The sequence below is a fragment of the Alligator mississippiensis genome, chromosome 2, assembly GCF_030867095.1.
Source record: "Alligator mississippiensis isolate rAllMis1 chromosome 2, rAllMis1, whole genome shotgun sequence".
Classification (NCBI taxonomy): domain Eukaryota; kingdom Metazoa; phylum Chordata; order Crocodylia; family Alligatoridae; genus Alligator; species Alligator mississippiensis.
Window position 1 is genome coordinate 80458546 of NC_081825.1, and position 21730 is coordinate 80480275.

At 43.6% G+C, this 21730-nt stretch overlaps 1 protein-coding gene across 2 annotated transcripts in view; it reads right to left on the bottom strand.

Moving 5' to 3' along the window:
* GALNTL6 (polypeptide N-acetylgalactosaminyltransferase like 6) overlaps positions 1 to 21730 on the bottom strand; it is a 1039950-nt gene that overhangs the window by 15495 nt on the left and 1002725 nt on the right. For both annotated transcript variants that reach the window (XM_014611634.3, XM_059721883.1), the window contains 2 exons: positions 13426 to 13542; positions 1096 to 1245 (listed from right to left, as the gene is read on the bottom strand). In XM_014611634.3, the coding sequence (XP_014467120.1) occupies positions 1096 to 1245; positions 13426 to 13542 (267 nt within the window). The remainder of the gene's footprint in view (positions 1 to 1095; positions 1246 to 13425; positions 13543 to 21730) is intronic.

A 21730-nucleotide genomic window follows, 5' to 3' on the forward strand; every position in this document is an offset into this window, starting at 1 on the left:
ATGCCTTCTCTAGCTGTATTATTAATGCCAGCTTAGCTGTGAAGAGATCACATTTCCGGATCTGAATGCAATGTAAATATTGGATCAAATGGCAAAAGTCAATAATTAGATACCTTAGGAAAATAGCAGACGTAGCTAACCTGTTTCTAAGCGTTATAGTTAAGCTCACTACAATGTCTCATTTCATACTAGAAAATCCAGCAGATTTGTCCAATCTTGGCCATTACACTCAGCTCCAGTAAACATGGGAATACGGGGATGATGGTTATGTGATGATAAAGAGTGGATGAGAAGAATAGTGCAATGATCTATCACAGCACAGATTACAAGTGAGAGCAGCAATGAACGGGTTTAACCTGTTACTGTTAACAATGAGGCAGCAGGATAGATTTTCACCTTACAAACTAACTAAGTTAGATATATATAAGAACCTTTCATTAACAATGTCATTTGAAATCCTGGTAGTGTTCCTATAGGCTTGTTTGCCCTGAACTAAGGTCTGACACAGTTTCCAGCATAAGCGCCTCCTTTTTTTGAGATACATAAAAATAGGCTAAAATTTAGCAGATAAGAATGACACCTACATCTCATTTAAATCCCTACTTTTTGGAGGCTTACAGTGGTGTTTTAATGTGAATTCTTTTGTTTTTATTTTGTTTTGGAGGTTTGGTGGGGAGGAGTTTGGGGGTTTTTTTAGATTGAGCTGTTAATTGTAATCTTTTAAGTACAGCAAAATGATAACATTTAATTCATGAACAGCATTTCTTACTGCTGTCACAGTGAATAAAAATATTCTCAGTGGCATTATTGTTAAAATGACATGCATGTCTGGAAGTGCCAAAATAGTAAGGCTTTTTCAGGGAATATGCAGCTCACTCTGTGTTGGATCAAATCCATATTCATTTAAACTTGACCTAAAAAACTGCAAACTTACACGGTGTGCATTGAAAAGAAACACAGTCTACAGAGAATCCATTTAAAGTGGAATTGGAATAAATCATGATGGATTTTAAATTATTTTAGGTGGACAGATATAACCGTCTCTAAATACAGTACAGACTTGAACCTCTTAAAATGACCCAAAGTGACTCCAACCTTCCGATAGCTCCAGTGCTGGTTGCCCTTCATCCCGTGGCAGTCATACAGTGTGACAGGGCTACTCTGTGAAATGGTATCGAAGCAGAACTTCCTAGTGTGAAGAGGTTCCCCAGGGCGGATGTCTTCTCTCCAACCAAAGGTAAAGAGCTAGGAAAACAACCAGGCAAGATAATAACATATGGTTGTTTCAAGACATTTAAAAACACAAAACACAACCAGTGTACACATTCATACTTTGCACATCATATTTTACATTTAATTAGATGATTCATCTACGTGTTCTGGCAATGCAAAGTTACATTTGTTAAATGAGCCCATTCACAGGAGCAAACATCAGCAAAGAACAAATGCTGGTTCATGGCAGAAAAGGAGAAGTTTAGAGTAGATGAACCAGGTCTTAGTTGTTTTCCTAATTCTATAAACAGAGAGGGATGGATTTACTACCACAAATGAAATGAATAAGCCTCAAGAATCCTGTTTCTGGGCAGTATTCCATGGAACTGTAGACAATACAGCCCTATAAAACACTTGGGGTTCAGATGATATTCTTAACTGAGCCTTAAACATGAACCATTTCTCTTAACCTTTTTTTAGAAATCTCTACAACCAAGGACACAATCAGTTACCTGGACAGATCTTTCCTCAGGGCTAGGCTTTTAACATAGTTTCCTTTATTTATAAGAAAGAACAGTCACGGACAAACATGCTATTTGAAGTACTCCAAGTGCCTTTGAAGTGCTACAAGCTGTGAAGTTGCAGATGCTTGAGGCTGAAGAAGTCCTTAAAAAATGACCCTCAAAAAAGAGGAGCATCTTTGCAGTGCAAAAATACTTTTGGAAACATATTGTGCATGCTCTGGTAGAATGTAGCAGAATTGATCAGTCCTCTGGCAACTCACAGTGCTCTGCTTTTCTCCCCCTTGAGGGTGGGGGAGAGCAGGGCAGACAGGCAAGGGAAGTAAACACTTCCTTGTTTCTTGGCTGTCCTCCAGAGGCTGAGGAATGCGGGCATTTCTATTCTCCGTGCCCTTGGCTGGAAAGCCCCGCCACTGCATGCCTTGTCAGCCATTCTGTAGTGCTCTGGGGGTGGGGATCATACACAGTGCTCATGTGCACCGAATTTGAGACCCTCCAAATTGGAGTGGCCTCCAAACACTTCAAATTTGGAACACTTCACATGCATGTCTGTCTATGCTAAGTGTTAGCATGTCCTTTCTTTGCCCCACTTTTTTCCTCAGAACAGAAATTGCTTCCCCGGTTCCTCTGCTCTGCATCTTGTCATTTACCTACAAGACATTAGAACTCCTTTTATGCAAGTGTGAGGGAGATGCTGGAGTCAGAATAAGCATCTTGCGCCATCAGAGACCAGTTAGTTGAAATAAATGCTGTGACAAACAGTTTTGCAGTTACACAGGAGACAGACCTGATGGCACCAAATCTAAATTTGCAACATGCCTTTTCTTTTCAGGTGGCCAACTGCTTTTGACTGAATGTTAGTATTAGCTCCTCAGCAATGTGCTACCCCTGCTGAAAGCAATTTTTTGTGCTAACAACTCTGTCCTTTGGACCACTGAGTGGCTGCGGATTCCCTGAACTCTAGATTGCAGTGTGTAGAGATACCTAAGCCAGCAGGGGTACTAGAAGCAATTTAACTGCAGCAGTACGGGGCTCTAAATGGTATAATTTACACTGCACAGAAGCTGCATACTGCTATGACTACATTGCTTTTGGTACCTGAGCTAGCTTGGTTAAACAGTTGGTTCTGCAGTATAGATATACCCTGATCTATCACACCTTCAAAAATCCATAATAAGACCCTTCCAGTGAATGAAATCAAACTCTGATCCTGAGTATCTCTACCATCAGTCCCACATTTTAGCCCTTTCACTGTAATATTCATCCTCGGCTTCTTTTAAGAAAATTACGCTTTTTTAAAATTAAGCATCTCAAAATGCTCCACTGTACTCCAAATATGGTTGTATGGATATGACACAAAGAGGCATTATTACCACCCTTGGCCTGCAGGCAAGTCCACAGTGTGTACAGTTCATATCAGAATAATATTTGCTTTTTGCTGCAGCACCTCATTGTGAGCTCAGGTCCTTTTTGTTAGCTGCTGTCACTTCCTATTTGTTTCTGCATTACAGGTTCTCTACCCAGGATTTTTCTAGCCTGATTCTGTGCTATGCTTACTTCCTCTTTTCCCCAGAGTATTATGTTACCTTTATCTACAGGAAAGCACGCTGGACAGCTTTAACTTTATTTTTAACCCGATCCTCATTTTGCAAAAGGTTAAATCCTTCTCTGAAGAAGCCTCACATACTCTACAGTGACATCTTATTATGTCATTATCAGGACAAGAAGCTGGACTCAGCATAGCAGAATGAAGCAAGGCTGCTGTGTTATAAAACCCAGAAACCTGAGAGGGTAGAAAACAAAATCATTGCTAGTCTACAGAACAAGTCAGAAACCTGAGACTCCAAAGAATGACTGACAGTCAACAGGAGAAACATGGGAATACCAGCTTCTTACCAGTGTGGAACAACCATTCTTCAGTTTTCTAACTCTTCTGATTGATTTGAAACCAGTAAATCCTCTCCTGACTCATGAGTCATTTTCTAATCTTCACTGCTTGATTCTCAAAGGCTTGAGACAGGAGTTACAAATAAACCAGTTTAAGTGATCAGAAACTGGTTTAAACTTGTAACACAACAGACGTCCAGTGCACACAAACCAGTTTCAAAATGCCCGAAACTGGTTTAAGATAAACCTGGTTGAATATAGTATCAGACTTAAATGATTTAGGTCTAACCCATTTATGGAACTTCTGTCCCAGACTCCTTCCTGGTTCAAGTTCAATCAGAGGCCACCAGCATCCCAGCATGCTTTGCAGCCCTGGGCTATGCTATCTGCTAGAACAAGACAGGATTGGCCCTGTCTCCCTGCTCTCTAGCTGGAGCAGTGAGGGCTGGCTGACAGGGGGTGGGGGTGGGAAACCCAGCTGGCACAGCCCAGTCTGCCTGGTGGGGGCAGAACAGCCTCTGCTAGACTTTTCTCTGCTGGACTGGAGGGGGTAGGCATGGGCCAACAGGCTCAGGGGGACTAAACTCCCCTGTCTGTCCTCTCCCCATGGGCATGGGGACCCCAGCTGGGGTCTGCCTGGCTTTCCCCCCTGCTGGCTGCCTGCATGGCAGGGGGTGTGGCCAGAGCCAGGCCAGCCTGTGCAAGAGAGGGGAGACAGGGGAGTTTAATCCCCCTCCCTACCCCTCCACCCCCACTTTGCCTGAGGCACTGCCCTGGCTATGCCCCACCCTCGGGGACAACCCTGGCAAGGGTTCTTTCCCCCTTCACCCTCCAGGCACATTCTAGCTGGGGTCCCTGCAGGCCAGGGTAGGGGTTTAAATCCCTCCCCAATCATACTCAGGTCTGCCAGGGCATGGCCACGTGCCCCTACCGCACCCCCCCCCCCCAAAAACACCTGGTCAGCTTCCATTCAGCCTTATGGCTACTGCCGAATGGAGGAGAGGGCTCACTCTAATGCCCCCTCCCCGGGCTTCTAGCCTGAGCCACTGCAGACATGTGGCTGCATTTCCAGAATCAGAAGTGAGTGTCTATTCACTTGCAAATTGGTTCAGTCTATGCAGATTAGATTAACCTGCAAAGATTGAATCAGTTCAGGCTCAGGCTTTTTAAATGCATGTACTCAGCCAAAATGTACTTCTGTGCAGCAGCAGTAACAGGCCTCAGACCACTGCTGATCTGTGAACTTCAGCCTGGGATCTGAGAACTGCTGCTACACAGAATGATATGGATGTAAAAGATCACAACCTGACCCTCACATCTAAAGATTATGATAACCAGCCTGTGCCCAGACTCCCTTTTCAATTCCTTCCTGGTTTCTGTAGATGACTATTTTGGAACTGCTAGAAGGAGAGATTAATGTTGTAGGCCACCCTGTCTGAAAGCTGAAAATAATGGGTTTGTGACTGTATGCAGCTCTCATTTCTAGCCCTGGTAGTTTCAGAAATACTGGATATTAAAACCTTCATTCTAGATGGGTTATTTCTTCTTCCTCCTCCTCCTCTTCTTAGAGCTGCTCTTTGAACCACTATCTATTTTTTCCTATCTCCAGCAGCAAATGCTGTCTGTCCCTGGTGATAGCATTATAAAAGTAACCTCAGAAATGGAGGATATAAATCAGGTATATTCTTTAGTGTGACCTTGTGTATTTTCAAGGAGCACACACAAAATCCTATAGCAGCAGATGTCTCTAGTGAGTTCTGTACCCCAAGAGTGTATTGTCTCTCTGTTTCCAATAACTGTCTCCCTTACTGTATGCTGGTCTTCTCTTCTTATACACACAGAGCATGCCAAAATATCTCATATCTCCTATGTTTACAGTCAGATAGCTGCTCAGCCTACCTGGCTTGTCAGGCACTGCCACTTAGCCCATCCAGCATTACCAGGGCAATAGCTTCTATTGTTTCTAGCTGCCTCAGCATAAACATGTTAATTGATACTTCCACTCAGCCTAAAAAGATTTTATAATTAAATCTGACATTGGCTATACATCAAAACTCATTTATGGCAGCTGTTAACATTGTGCAGGATAAAGACAGTGTTCTGCTACCATTAATATGCTCTGTCAGTCAGTATTGTCTGCACTCTAATGTTAGCTTTAGCCTGAAAGCATATGTCCAGTTCGCTATTCACTTTAGATAAGGGGGTATATGCATGTCTTCATAAATTAAATTCACTAAACCCGTAGCTGTGTCAAGACAGCTAGAGTTTGGCTGCAGTAGTCTCTCCTTTACAAAATCATATTGCTTATTACTACGTCATCTTGTTTATAAGATTTGATCCTCTGCAACACAGCCTCAATTCTCATTGCAGTCATCAGGAATTGAGACCATTCAGCACCTTCCTTTGCAAGATGGTCAGATAAAACCTTTACTTGTTCACAAAAGGGAGAAATATCTCTATGTTCCCCTAGGCAGCCTGCCATGTGCCCATTCATTTCTCGTCTATTTTTTCCAAAGCAAGTAAGCAGGATTCAGGAAAGGACAGAGATGTAGTTTTACTCTGCTAATCTCATCAGCCCTCTGCCTGATTTTAGAACATACACTTAGCAGTTAGAAATGGGAAGGACCTACTGAATCATGCAATCATCCAGACGGCTTTCTTGCTAGTAAAAGCATATTCCTTGTTTTCCTATCTGTTGAAGAGTACTCAATCTTCATTTTCAGAGTCTAAAACAGCAGAGCTGTTCTCTCCAGCTCTCCCACTCACCAAAAACTTAAAAATCGGATCACTAGTTTTTTTGTCTGTTGTTTTGCCTGCTAGTACCTTTGGAGCTCTGTGATTTAAGGTGTCTATTCTAACCATTGCAGGCTGTTATAAGGAAGTGTCACAAAGGAATACTGTTAACGGATGCATCTTTCCTTCCTACACCTCATGACATACTGCATTTACCCGAACACGGTGGTGGAGGGTGAGGAGGGGGCTGCTGCCTCTGCTCCAGCTCCCTACAGCTTCTGCCCCTTTCCCTCTCCCCATGTTGTTTACCTTGACTTTGCTCTGGCTTTGGCCCCGTGCCAGCCTGGGGCATGAACCATATACTTGCTCTGGCCACAATCCAACCTGGCAGCAGCAGAGTCGTGGCATCTGCCTGTCCTCTGCCACCTCATTTTCAATTCCAAGATGAGGGGCTTTCCTCCCATGTTAAATAAGGAAAATACCTCACCTTGGAATCGAATAAATATGGTAACAAGAACAAATACTGGTGCAGAAGCTGACTTCTCTGTCTCAGGGCAGGGTCACTATCTATTAATTTGTTATACAAGTCACATCCTGCCACAATTTTACTCTACAGATGTACCCATACATTTTTGATAAAAAAGTTACCTGATGTGTAGCAAAATATGTTATGAAAATATAAATGGATACAGTAATAAAATACTCAGCACAAAATACTATCAGCATATGCAGAAATCCTGTGTGATGGGCTAGCTGGCAGTGACCTAGCCCAGGGGTTTTGAAAGGGCAAAAGATGATTGGAGGATTTGGGATTCCCTTTCCTCACCAATCTGGTAATGATTTGGCCCAGGGGTTTTGAAGGGGTAAAAGATGATTGGTAGGACTTGGGATTCCCTTTCCTCACCAATCAGGCCCCAGAGACTCACCCCTCATGTCCCCTGATTGGCCCCTTGGGTCACCTGGAGGGGGATAAAAGGGGCAGCACGGGTGACTTAGGGGAGAAACCAGCGAGGGACCATGAAGAAGGAGCTTCAAAGAGCTGAGCCAGTGGGGCGGGAGCAGTTGCCCCAGAAGAGCCTGAAGGAGCAGGACTTGCAGGCAGCAGTTGGACCCTCAGCAGCGCAGCATGTGGCCAGCAGGAGAGGCTTCCTGCTGGGCTCCAGGATCCCCTATGAGAGGCTGTGGCCAGCAGGAGAGGCTTTCTGCTTCAGGATCTGAGCAGTGACCTGAGGGGTTCCCAGCTCGGCTTCCAGGTCCTCTAATCAGAGACCAGGCAGCTTGACGTGAGGCAGGGGCTCCAGGAAGGTCAAGATCCCTAGCAGCTTGTAGCAAAACCAGCACTAGTGGCTGTGCGACAGTGTTTCTGCCTACCACATGGGAGATCCAAATTCAAGTCCCAGCTTTGGTGACTTGGGGTGAGTGAGCTAACAAGGAGAAATTCCTCTTGCAGTGGAAAGGAACCATTGTGTTTTTCCCCTTTCTCCCCTTCCAGGTACCTAGGCCCTGTATTTCTTTGTCCTTTGATATTTTGCATTTTGTGCCTTTTTATATTTCCCCAACCAGTATTGTTTGCTCTGCTGTTTGTGTGTTATATTTTGTTAACCCTGTCTTTTGTCAATGATTGTAAATGTCTAACATTTGTTGAATCCTGCCCCTTGGGGCATTGTAGTGCCCACTATACCCCCTGATCATGCCTGTTATGTTCCCAGTATTGTTCCCTCATTAAAAGGTATATAGTTAAGTCCCCAGTGGTGGTCTGGCTCTGCTCTTTAGGGGGAGGAGAGTCCCTACACCTCCCACAGCGCTTATGCACCTGCTTTGATCTCTTCAACTGGAGAGGGGGTACCTTTTGGAGTACTGCCCGGGTTACACCTATAAGCCACAAAGAGTGAGGAAAAATTTGTGGTGGTGTTTTTATAGCTGTTTCTAGCACTCTTTTAACCAAGCTCATAGTTTCATAGTAGCTAGGGTCAGGAGGGACCTGAACAGATCATCTAGCCTGACCCCCTGCCACAGGCAGGAATGAGTGCTGGGTTCACAAGACCCCAGACAGGTGATCGTCCAACCTCCTCTTGAATATACCCAAGGTAGGGGTGAGGACCACTTCCCTGGGACGTTGGTTCCAGATTTTGGCCACCCTAACTGTAAAATATTGCCTTCTGATCCCCAAACTAAACATTCTCCATCAGCTTATTACCATTGTTCCTTGTCACCCCAGGTGGTGCTGGGGAGAAAAGGGCTCTGCCTATTTGCTGTTGATCCCCCTTGATGAGCTTGTAGGCAGCCACCAGGTCCCCCCTCAGCCTCCTCTTGCTGAGGCTGAACAGGTTCAGGTCCTTCAGTCTCTCCTTGCAGGGCCTGTCCTGCTGCCCTCTCGCCAAGTGGGTGGCCCTCCTCTGAACCCTCTCCAGGCTGGCCACATCCCTTTTGAAGTGCGGCACCCAGTACTGGAAGCAGTACTCCAACTGCGGCCTGATCAAAGTCGCATAGAGGGGGAGTATCACCTCTTTGGACCGGCTTGAGATGCACCTTTGGATGCTTGACAAGGTATGGCTGGCCTTGCTGGCTGCGGTCTGGCATTGGCGGCTCATGTTCATCTTGGAGTAAATAATGACTCCAAGATCCCTTTCCGCTTCTGTGCTTTCAAGAAGGGAACTCCCCAGCCTGTATGTATGCTGTGGATTCCTTCTCTCAAGGTGCAGCACCCTGCATTTGTCTACGTTGAACCCCATCCTATTCTTGTCTGCCCACTTTTGTAGTCTGTCTAAATCTAGTTGCAGCCTCTCTCTCCTTTCAAGTGTGTCCACCTCGCCCCACATCTTAGTGTCATCAGCAAACTTGGACAGTGTGCTTTCCACCCCCTGGTCCAAGTCACTGATGAAGATGTTAAACAGTGTGGGCCCGAGGACCGAGCCCTGGGGTACCCCACTGCTCACATCTCACCAGGATGAGTACAACCAGTCCACCACTACTCTCTGGGTGCGCCCCATCAGCCAATTTTTTACCCATCCAACTGTGCAGGCATCAATGCCGCAGTCACTTAATTTATTGATGAGGATGGGTGAGAGACAGCATCAAAGGCCTTCTTAAAGTCTAGAAAGACTATGTCCACAGCGACACCATCATCCAAGGATTTAGTTACTTGGTCGTAAAAGGCAATCAGGATGGTCGGGCAGGACCTGCCTTTGGTGAAGCCATGCTGATTGCCCCTGAGCATGATCTCCCCTGCAGGCCCCCCACAGATATGCTCCTTGATGATCCTCTCCAAGAGCTTCCCGAGCACCGAGGTGAGGCTTACAGGCCTATAATTACTTGGGTCCTCCTTCTTCCCCTTCTTAAAAATAGGGACCACATTAGCCAGTTTCCAATCCCCTGGCACCTGGCCAGATGACCATGAATGCTCAAACAGCCGGGCCAAAGGCTCTGTGATGATCCCTGCCAGCTCCCTCAACACCGTTGGGGGGAAAGCATCTGGACCTGCAGATTTAAAAATGTCTAGCCCTTCCAGAAGATCCCACACTGCATCTGCACTGACTAAAGGCTTGATAGAGCTATCCCCAAGATTGTCCCTACCTCTGGTAGGTGGGATATCCCAGTCCCTTTTCAGGAAAACAGAGGCAAAGAAACTGTTAAAAATATCAGCTTTCTTGTCTGGTGTGGCCACCAGATTACTGTTTGTGTCTTGCAGGGGCCCTACATTGCCTGGTGCCCTCTTCTTGCTCCCAATGTACTTGAAAAAGGACTTTTTGTTGTCCTTAATCCTGGACGCTAGCCTGAGTTCCATCTCTGCCTTGGCCTTCCTAATAGCCCTCCTACACTACTGGGTTGAGGAGGAGTACTCCTCCTTGGTGATAGTTCCTCCCTTCCACTGGTTGTATGCCTCCCTTTTAGTCCTCAGGCATTGCTGAATGCCCTTGCTGAGCCAAGGGGGTTTCTGAGCACTCTTACCCCCCTTGCTTCTCTCAGGGACTGTTATCCTTTGGGCCTGGAGGATCGCCCCCTTAAGGTACGACCATCCCTCGTGGGCTCCCATCTCCTCTACCTTCTGGGCCCTTAGTGCCTCCCCCGCTAGTCTCCTAAGCTCATTGAAGTTGGCCCTTCTGAAGTCAAGGGCTTTAGCATCTTCATGGCTTTCTGACAATTCTCAGTGGCAAAGTGATAATCACTAGGGTGCACAAAGCAGGCCCTATTTGATTTGGATTTGGCCTGAATCAGGGACAGTTATTCAATTTGTTGATTCAGATCACTGTCCCTGATTCAATTCAGCCAGATCTTAATCTGAAGATTCGATGCTGATTTGGAGAATCAGTGACTCGGACACAGACACAGATGTAAATGGTTTTTTGTTTTTTTTACATACTTTGAGGTAACAGTGTGGCTTGTGAATGCTGCAATGCTGGGGTGCATGAAGCATCCCACAGGAGTGCGGGGGTGGGGTGGGGGCCCTGCATGTGCTTGGTGGTGAACCTGGAAGTGGGCCGGAAGTACTTCTGGGCTACTTCTGGGTCTGCTGGGGAGCGTGCTGGGGGGCCTTCCTATGCCTCCTCCTGGCTTGGCGATCTGCCATGGAGGGGACCCCGGATGCCCTCCCCTAGGCCCAGAGGCACCAGTTGCCGAGCTGGGGGAGCATGGAAGGTGGAGGGGGACAGCCTGCTCCCAGGCGGACCTGGAGGTGGACTGAAAGTGTTTCTGGTCCTCTTCCAGGTCTGCTGCCAAGCGTGCTGGGGAGCATCCCCCTGCTTCTGTGGGATGCTCCATGCACCCCAGCATCACAGCATTCACGAGCCACCTGCTACCTAGAGGTATGTAGAAAAAATATTTAAAGCTGTGTCTATGTCTGAATCTCTGAATCTTTCTGAATCTGTCCAAATTGATTCAGAGAGTACCGATTAGTTTCGGAGAGATTTTAGAGAAAGAACTCTCTGGTTCTTTCCTTCGTACTTTAACTGGAAGCCTTAAAATGCTGAGTATAATGATTCCTACCGTGGCAACAATCACACCTTTTGATCCTATCAGCAGGGTGCACGACTTTCACATCAGGGCTCAGAAACTCTGAGTCCTGATATGAAAATCCGAACATCCAAACATGCTTCTTTTTATCTATCCTTCATTTTGCCATAAAATAATCCAAGTAAATATTAGGTATCTTAAAAAGTAATCAAATTAACCATCTCTTCATCAGTGGCATGATAGACATTATATATTAGGGAAGATACTCTGAATCTTCTCACTACAAATACGTTTGCAATCTTTTTGCCTTTCAATTTCAGAGTTTTTCAGTTTAAAAAAATTAATCCCTTTTCAGAAGGAAATGTGTGTACATTTTTGCCAATCTATTTTTCTTCTGGGGGCAATAATTCTTACAGCATCTGTACTTGGAAACATTTCTCAGTATTTTTAGAATTCACACTGAGAGCTGGATAAACTAATCCCAATCGCTCCTCAAAGTCGGAAGTGTAACTTCTGGATATAGTGTAATTTCTTGTAACAGTGAAAAGAAGCCTCCTGTTTCTTTTTCCAGGATAAAACAGACTGTGGTATTTTGAAGTTAAAATCAGTTCACTTTTCATCTAAATTTTAAAAATGATGAACTTCTCCTTATGTCAGTGCAGATGAATCTGCATTTTTAGTGGTTTTCAGAACTGAAAATCTCTCACAGTTAAACATTCATTAACCTTTTTATCTTTTCTCTCCCAACATGGTGCACTGCTTGTCTGGAGCTGCCCTCTGCTGATAGCTTTATTGAACTACATATTCCAGTTTCAGACTGTGGTGAAATGCAGGGAGTGATGTCTATAATTACAAACAAAACTAAGGGACTGATTCAGGGAAGTGCTTACCACCACCCTCAACAACCAGTGCTGATGAGTACTGGTTCATGAGTACTGAAGATGATCAGCTCCCACCAAAACTGATCAGCGCACCTCACTAGCCTAGATTTTAACTCAGAAAGTAAGAAAAGTGATCCTAAATCTAATTTTTTTGCCTGGATTTACATAATTTTTCACCTCCTCAGACACAACATATATGAAATACCTGTGCTGGAACTAGCCTTTTTTTAAAGCAACTCAGCAGACTGGGAAAAACCTAAGTGATTAAGGCTTGAAGGAAATGCTATCTTGTACTGTTCTAAAAAAATATTCTGTTGTATGAATGTGCATATGATTTTGTGTCAGTCACATAGGAATAACTCAGATTCTCTGGGAAACATAGGTTTAGTAGTGTAACTGGGAGTGAACAAATAGGGCACCAGCCCTCGGCACAAAACTGGGCATCTTAGCCAGTCTCTGATATGTCATTGTTTCAATTAAACATGGATAAAATAATAGGAAACCCCAATCCTAAAGCCAATGTACTGTCCTATTTCTTTATCCTCTCTACATTACCCAAACCCATAACCTGTAAATCATCTTCACTCCTTTTCTATGACCTACTGGTCAAGCCTGTATACAAACCTAGCTTTGTATTCCTCTATGTTTCTAATATTTGTCGATTCACATGGCCAAAATATTTAGGTAAGGTCTCATCACTTCTTGTCTTGATTACAATCTCCTTCTTTCTAGCTTCCTTGGATATCAGTCCATGTGGCTTGTACTAGAAGCCCATATAGCTGCTGAGATCAGCTTTCTTACCTCTTGATTTGAGTTCTTTTTTAATCTACTTTCTCAAGCCCTTTTATTTCATCTTGTTATTATGGCTGTTAGGTGGAAGGGGTATGGAGGAGACAGACTTCTTTGTTATTTCAAAAATGTTGACACTTCATGTCAAAGATGGACATGTTACAAAATGCTAGGAACTAATTTAAACAAAGGAATAAAGGAGGCTCTAAGAGTATTTGAGGTGTAACAACTTTTTTTTTATAAAAGAAGATAGGAAAAACTATTAAAGACACGTAGTGGAATTTCTAAGGCTATATTAATGTTTGTTTTGTAAAAGTTATTACGGTTAACAGCACAATAAAAATATATTCCACACCTTGCTTAATGTCTTACAAAGAGGAGAAAAGTCTTTAATATTTGGAAGAGAGAATCAATAATTTTACAGTTCTTTTCTTCTTTCACTATTAAAATACCTGTTCATGCGACCACGTCCGTTCTGAGCCATCCTTCACACAGACATCTAATCTTAGTTCAGTCCCTGTGGCCCCATGTTTACTGTCAACACAGAGATTGGCTGCCACGTTTCGAATCTGTAAAACCAAAAAACGATATTTCACGTTACACTAAGATGCAGAATAACACTTCCTAGGACATAGGAGTTTGAAATTTGACTCAGTTATGTTTTAGTTAGATTACAGGGATAGATACACACCTCTTACTTATTTATGTTTACTGACATATTCCTTTGCAATACTGTTTCTTGCAGAAGACCTTGAAACATTGCATTAAGAAATCCAGGTTAGGTATTTTGTGGAATAGTGCTGGGAATAGAGACTGGACATTTGGGGGAGGGGGGAGTCATCAAAGTTTACTTTTACTCTTTTGCTTTTGCAACCTAAATAATCCAGCTCAAGCTCATTCAAAGGAAAAACCATCTGTTCCTATCTCTGACTCTTATAGTTTTCTGAAGCTTAGATGCAAACCATTCTTATTTTGACAATAACAGGTCACATCTATACAAGACATTTACTGCAGAGTGGAGTAATTCACTCCTCAGTAAAGCATCAGGGTCCACATATGCAGTGCTATTGGGCCGGAGTAAACTAATTAACTCCGCTGTAGGATAGTACTACCAAACACAAAAACTATCCTATGGGGGAGTTATTTACTCCACTGCAATGCATGTGTAGATGCTGACCAGGGCTGGCTAGGGCATGAAGGTGTTCCAGTGAAGGGCTGTCTACTGGCTAGCCTCTCACTGAAGCACCCTTGTGCCCTAGCCAGCCTCTTCACAGTACATTGAGACGGGTTGGAGCAGCCCCAGGTTTACAAGCTAACCCCACCGGGGCCCCATCAGCTGGGCTGCTCCACCGTGGCTCAACATACTGCAGTCCTGGGAGCATATGTGCCTGGGACTAATAAACTCCAGCACAAACTATGCCGGAGTTTATTGTATCAAATTAATTTCATGTGTATATGCACCCACATTGTTGCAGATATGATCACATACTAATGTTAAATATACAAAGTCTTAAGAAACACTTATATTTGCACTAAGTGGGTGGAGCATGTTCTGTCCATATGGATTGTGAGCCACTGAACTTACCCATAAAGGGAAAATAGCACTTTTGAGATTGCAGGTAATTTACTGTTCAGTAATAATTAGTCCTGCATTTTCAATCAGACCATATACATGGCACTGATGCTGTTCTTGGAAAACAGGAATAAAAGAGAGTCATGTGGAGAGTGCTACTGATAACAAGAAAAGGTGCCAGATTTGGGTTCTTAAACTGTATTATTTAAAAATATCAAACAACTCTGCATTGTGGAACTCAACATTAAAGAAAAAAAAAGAAAGCATCCCCTTTAGAGCTGTATACAGAAATCTAGCACGTGGGCAGAGTCACATACAGATTATACATCCACAATCCATTTCAAGTGCATATAGTCTGTAACTTTGCTTTACCTAGGCATTGTAGACTGAAAAAAAGAACACAGAATTGAAAGACGGGAACTTTTGAATTCTAATCTTGGCTCTGGCCAATGACTTATTTAGCGACTGTGACTTGCAAATTTACTTCCTCTACCAGCTTATCCCCATATAAAATAGAGAAACTAATAATAAAGACCTACCTAGTTGCAGTGCTGCTGTAATGGTAAGTTAGTTATTGCTTGTACACTATGTGTAACTGTTATTATTTTAGTTGCCAAGAGGCCTGTAAAAGGAACTGGTTGTCCAGCATTAATGTAGTGTGTGACCTCACTGGAAATCTGCACTGAAGTTGTGAACATTACTGATGACTTCCCAGGCAGGCAGGAGCTAAACAGAATTTAACCCTCAAAGAAGTGTGAGGAAGTCTCAAGCTATTTTCAAAGGCAGCACCTGGTATAGACTCAGGACAGAGCTCTATAAACCATGGAAGGATAATTCAGACCAGTGCAAGTCATTTGAAGGTTTTAAAGAAGGAAATACACTTCTGGGATTTTGATACAGAGGAAAAATTGGAAAAGGATTTAAAGAGAACAAGGCAATCCTGGATGATCACTCTCTTTTGTAGGGAAAGAAGATATAAGGGAAAGCTGAACTTACGGCAACTCAGCTGAGATCAGTTGTTATCTATAGACTATGACACCCAATTAGCTTCTATGTCTGGCTTCATCTTGTGGAAAGAGGTGGTTATGGAGACAGAAATATTATTGTATAAACAATAGAGTGTACATAAATATACATTATTTTACAGAGATTATATAAATAAGTAACTGAGACTGGGAGATGTAAAGTACGTATCAAGATGCCATGAAAATCACTGCAGAGAATTAAATCCAGTATTTCAGAGGTTTTGAGCATTCCTGCTCTCATCGAAGTGGAAACGTGTGTGTTAAAAATGTATTTAAAACAGTGCTCAAAATCCCTCTGCTGATTATTGAAGTGGAGTCAACTTCTCCACATTTGCAGAGTGTTATCTGTACATTATAAATATTGCCTGGGGGAAAATGGCTTGCCTACCAGTTTGAATATTTGGGTTAATAATCTTAGGCCTCAACCCTTCCATGGGTTGGGTGGGAGTGAGCCATAAGTACGCAGCACTTTGTTAAATGTCAGTGTAAAAGTCAACCAGACTGTCAACACCTCTGTCTTTATTTTTATATTTTCAATCAGAAATGTGAAATAGCAAAATTGGGTAGATAGATTTTAAGTGCAGATTTTCAACATTTTAAGTTAAAAATAAGTTTCAAATACCATTTTCACTATGCTGTCAATAGGGCCTCATTCACACAGTTCCAAGATGGTTAATTATACTTCATACAAATAAAGGACACCCAAACTATTCTAAACCTATAAGCTCTTTTAGTAACTGTCTCCTTGTCAAGTTATATACTCAAAAGGTACAAGCCAACTGAGACAGAGAGGCTAAAATTAGTTCTAACATTAAGATTAATAAAGTGCCATGTAGAAATACCATGGGAGCTTTAACAAATGCAGCCCTGGGTCAGCTACTGCAACAGGAACAGTCACTTCAGCATGACGCTCTGCCCATGCAAGATATACCCTAAAATAAAGATTTATTTCAATAAAATGTGGAAACTGTTCTTCTGAAGACCTTGTAGCCTTCATAGGGCTTTCATAGTTTCATTTAGTATGTCAATTGCCCTGTGCTGTTCTTCTCATTTCAGGAACAAGATTACTCTATCAGTTTTCTGGAAAAGGCTTTTATTTAAGGATACTGTTTACTTGCATCCTTCATGATTTAGTTCTTCCCTGTCTTCTTTATTTCCTCTTTCTCTGCTTCTCTATTTCTATTTCTTAAGTATTCTCCCCATTTATTGGTTTCTCAGTTACCTGCTTTGCTCTGTCCCAACAATTTCTCAACCTTTCTTTTCTTTTCTTTCTGGGCTCTCTAGTTACAGAGCATTTTTTGTTGTTGTAATAAAGGCATCTCAATCAAATCTGTACTTCTGCTTTGTGATGTCTCTCTGCTGCCTTGGCTGTAATTAGAAACTGAACAGAGCAGTTCAAACTGCTGTCAGAACCACAGGGAATGTTCTACGGAGCATCAGCACCATGCTGTTAGTAAATCTGACATGATTCGCACATATATCAGGAAAGGAGAGCAGAAGTGCTTCGGAAACTGTGATTTTTTTTCTCATTAAGGAATAAACATGCCTTTGAATCCCTCGTCTAGCTATACATTTCTAAACCATTGAGTTTCAATTAAAATTACAAAAGCAGTGGCAAGTCCAGATTTTTCATCTCAGTTGTCTAAAAGTGACCTCCTTTTATGTGCACACAATTTCTGAACCACCTCATCAATCCAGTGTGTGTATATGTAGAGGGTGGGGAGAGGCAGAAACAAAGCCCATTTGTTTCACCCCAAATCCTAACACCTGTATACAGAGGAGAATACATGGGTGACTGTTGCCTCCTGAGTCAGGCGGGGGCATGTGCCCCCACAATGGCAAGTCAGCTGAGGAATAAGCTGATTTTCTCGCCGACTGAAGGCAAGGGGTGGGGGGCAGCGTAACCATGGCTGATCTCGCTGACTGGGGGAGCGGGGAGCCATCACGCCGACCCGTAAGTGTGAGCAGGGCATCCCAGAAGTGCCAGCAGCACTCCCGGAAGTGCCAGCGGTGCTTCTCCTGGCCCCCCACTCCCTGGCCAGTGCTCACAGGGGGGGCACCGGTGCTCCCACCTGCCCTGCCGCCTGTCGTCTGAGTGGGGAGCACTGGCTGTCAGGAGGTGCACCACTGCTGTCAGGGGGTGCATGTACACCCCCTACACATTGCCACTGGGTGCATATGCTTAAAAAGGGCTTGCACAGATAAAAATGTGCACATACATGCAGGCCTGGTTAAGGTATATTTATAAATTTGCTCCTTCTGTATTCTGTTTAAGTATTTAATATAGTATGAAAAATGGTGTCATCTGTAAAACACTGATAGTTTTTTCCCTAGTGTAGACAAAGGCTTAGCAAGAATTTCATTTAGGAGGGGAATTGACACTGAGATCTTGAGGTTATTTAATATATAAAGATATTCATGGAAAAAGGGACATTACCTAAAATGTCCCTTCTTAAATGCAGGGTTATGAAAGGACTTAAGAACAAGAAGTTTGAGCTGCTTAGGACCTTAGAGGTGAGGTTAGAGAAATATGATTGCCTATTAGTCTTTTGCACGTTTCATAACTGAATAGATTAATAGTCCATTGAGTTTTAGAAAAAATGCACTCTAACATCCATAATTAATAAACAAATATGTTTCTTGAGCATCTAAAGAAAATGGAGGAATTGTAAATGTAGGATATTTTTTGCAGAAAGTGTCAAAAACTGCCTGCTTTGCTATGAATCACACCTCCTGCTTTTGTTTTATTAATTAGATCCTATTAGAATATTCAGCTTTATAATGCCGAGTTTTCAATGTTTAATTAAAGCACTTCTCTAGTTCTCTAAACAAATGGGAGAAGTTATCATTATACTTTTCATCTAATCTCTTGAATATCAATATTAAAGCCTCTACTTTGTAGGGGAAGCTGACTTTTGGGACATAAAACACTGGTGGAAGCCCACCATTTTTTTTCCAAGTCAGCCATTGTCCTTGTCAGGGTTCTGAATGACTGTTTTCTTTATATTTTATCATCTCCTTTCCCATGCTGAAGATGATTAAATAAGAACTTTTTCTTTTATGTTGCTTTGGCCATTAGAAAATCTGTTTTGTTTTTTTTGCCAATGCATGTGATAGTATCTGGGTGGGAAATGAGTAGAGGAGGCATAGTATGTAAGTTGGCACAAGTTTTTAGTTTTACATGTTGAAATTAAAATATTCTGGTCTGAAAAAATGCAATTTTTAATAAATACATTATTTAAAAAATAGCAAAATAAATAAATTAGTTGCAAAATTTTGTATCCTTCTCCATGTCTCTCTCTATCCACTGTCTTCAAGGTAGGCCTGACTGTTTCACAGAGGAATCTGCAGGCATCTTCTGCAACCCCCTGAATAATTTTTTGCAGGGGATTGAGGGGTAGGCAGTAGGCACTTTCAGGTGTTGTCTGGTACTTCTTTTCTTCTCTTTTCCTATTCCTTAGTAAAGCCTTATCTCTCAACTCTTCTTTCTCTTTGTATCATCTTTCTCTCTGCTCCCCTCAAGTTTTCCATCTTCCTCTTATTCTTCCCTCCTCATTCTTTGATACTTTTTTTGAAGTTCCACCATTTTCTGGATGCATCTCTTTTTCCAATGACTGCCTTTCCATGATCGCTTTTCCTACTAGGTTTTTATTACAAGCTTTCTAGGTTATTGTTAAAAGTGTCTAGTATTTTTAGTGCTTTCTGGAGTCAAACAAATGCATCATAGCCCTTAGCTATATCACTGAGGCAAAGGGCAACTTCATTACTGAACTAATTGTCAGGGGTTGCAGAACCAACAGTTACTAGAAAACTGGGAGAAAGATTCATCTTACAACTCTGAAAATATTGCCCTATGACAAGGAAAACCCTGTGTCAGACTCTTCTGAGTTTCACCTTTAGGAGTGAAACCTTGCATTCCCAAAGAACAAACATGGTGAGGAGAAGGTGGTCTCTCAAATAACTTGGACCTAATGTACAGGCCTTTGCAGAAAATAACCAGCAGCATGAAGCTTCACCTTCCCTCAGGGAGGGGCATGGGTATAACTTCTCACTCACTTTCTATTAACTAAAACCTTTCCACTTAGTTCTAGGTTTGGTGTATAGCATAGAGGGCTACAGAAATCTTGCTGCTCATGACAAAGTCCACATCAGAAAAGAGAAATGTTCTTTCTTCTGTTCCACAGAATAAGGAAAAAATGGGAATTGCTGGCCATTGATGCAATATCTAAGTACAAGTCTCAAGATTTTCTATCCTTTCAACAAAGGCTGGTTAATGACATACTAACTGCTGCATGTTCTTTATCTGTTTTAAAAAAAATAAGCTTCGGGGCTGCTCCAACCTGGCTCAACATGCTGCAGAGGGGCTGGCTGGGGCACAAGGGTGCTTCAGTGTGGGGCTAGCTGACTGGCATCCCTGCACTGAAGCACTCTAGTGCCCCAGCTTCTCTGTTAGCATCTACACGTGAGCTGTGGTGGAGTAAATAACACCACTGCAGAATAGTAGGGCTGTGTGAAGCTTTGGTCCCCAACTCGACCTGGTGGAGATTTGGCCTCATTCGGTGGTTGAATCTCCGAATCCAAATTGAATCAGAGGACCCCTTAATCTCTCCGAATTGAATTGGAACCCTCTGAATCAATTCAGAGAGATTCAGAAAGATTCAGAGATTTGGACAAAGACACAGCTTTAAATGTTTTTTCTACATACATCTAGATAGCAGGGGCTCATGAATGCTGCAATGCTGGGGTGCATGGAGTGTCCCACAAGCATGGGGGGCTCCCCAGTGCACTTGGTAGCAGACCCGGAAGTGGACCAGAAGCACTTCTGGGCCACTTCTGGGTGTGATGGGGAGTGCACCAGGGGTCTTCTGGGGAGCGCCCCACCAGCTTGGTGACTGGTGCCTCCTGAGTCTTGGGGGGGGCACCAAGGGTCCCCCCATGGCCGACCACTGAGCCGGGGAGGCATTGGGGTGGGGGGGGCAGCACACTCCCTGACAGACACAGAAGTGGACCGGAAGTACTTCCATTCCACTTCCGGGTTTGCCGCCAAGCACGTGGAGGGCCCCCCCCAACACTGCAGCATTCACGAGCCATGCCTACTACCTCAAGGTATGTAGAAAAAACTTTTAAAGCTGTGTCTATGTCCTAATTGCTGATTCTCTGAATCAGCATTGAATCTTCAGATTTGGATTCAGCTGAATCGAATCAGGTACAGTGATCCGAATCAACGAATCAAATCACTGTCCCTGATTCGGGCAAACACGAATCAAATAGGGCCCACTTCACACACCCCTACAGGACAGTACTTGTGTTGACAGGTAGTAACCTATGGAAGCATTTATTAGTATACTGTGACCTAATACAGCTGTAATGTAGAAGCTGCGACTTTACTGCACAGCTAATTAGGCAACTTCTCAGTAAACATCTCATATGGACGTGTCCTGAGATATGCAGAACTTCCCGGGGGAACAATGGTTATAGTGAAAATTCCTGCATTCTTATTAGTTAGAAACAGAGGCACTACATTGCTAAACTAAGACAACTAATAGAAATTATAAACACTACCCTGCTTCTAACTCTTGCAAGTTTCAGTCTTGAAGCAGAGGGGAATATCCTGGCTCCAGTGAAGTCAGTGGTGAGGCTCCCAGTGTTTTCAATGAAGCCATGATTTCATGCAGAGAGCTTCCATGTGCATGATGAAAGCTGGTGAAGTTGTAAGTCAGGCCCCTCTCTATGGCTAGGGACAGACATTTAAAAAGCCAGAGCCTGAATTGATTCAACCTTCACAGGTTAGTCTAACCTGCAGAGAGTGAACCAGTTTGTAACAGAACAGACATGCGGGCACATGCCTGCAGTTGGTCAGGCTAGGAGCCAGGGGCACTAGAGCATACCCTCAGCTGCAGAGCAACTGTGGGGAGGGAGGCATGGTCAGTCCCGACTGAACTGGCCAGAGAAAGGTTTAATTCCCCCCTCCCTGTCCCACTGGCAAGGACCTGAGCAGTGTGAGCCCCTTCCCAGTTGGGGTGGGGCATGCTGCAGGGTGAGGAAAGTGGCCATGGTGGTGGTGCTGGGGGTGGGACTCTGGCTCCCTCTGCGCCCTGGTGCTGCCATGTACAGCGCACTGCAGCTCTGCCCAGCCTGCAGCCAGGCCCCCCTGCCAGG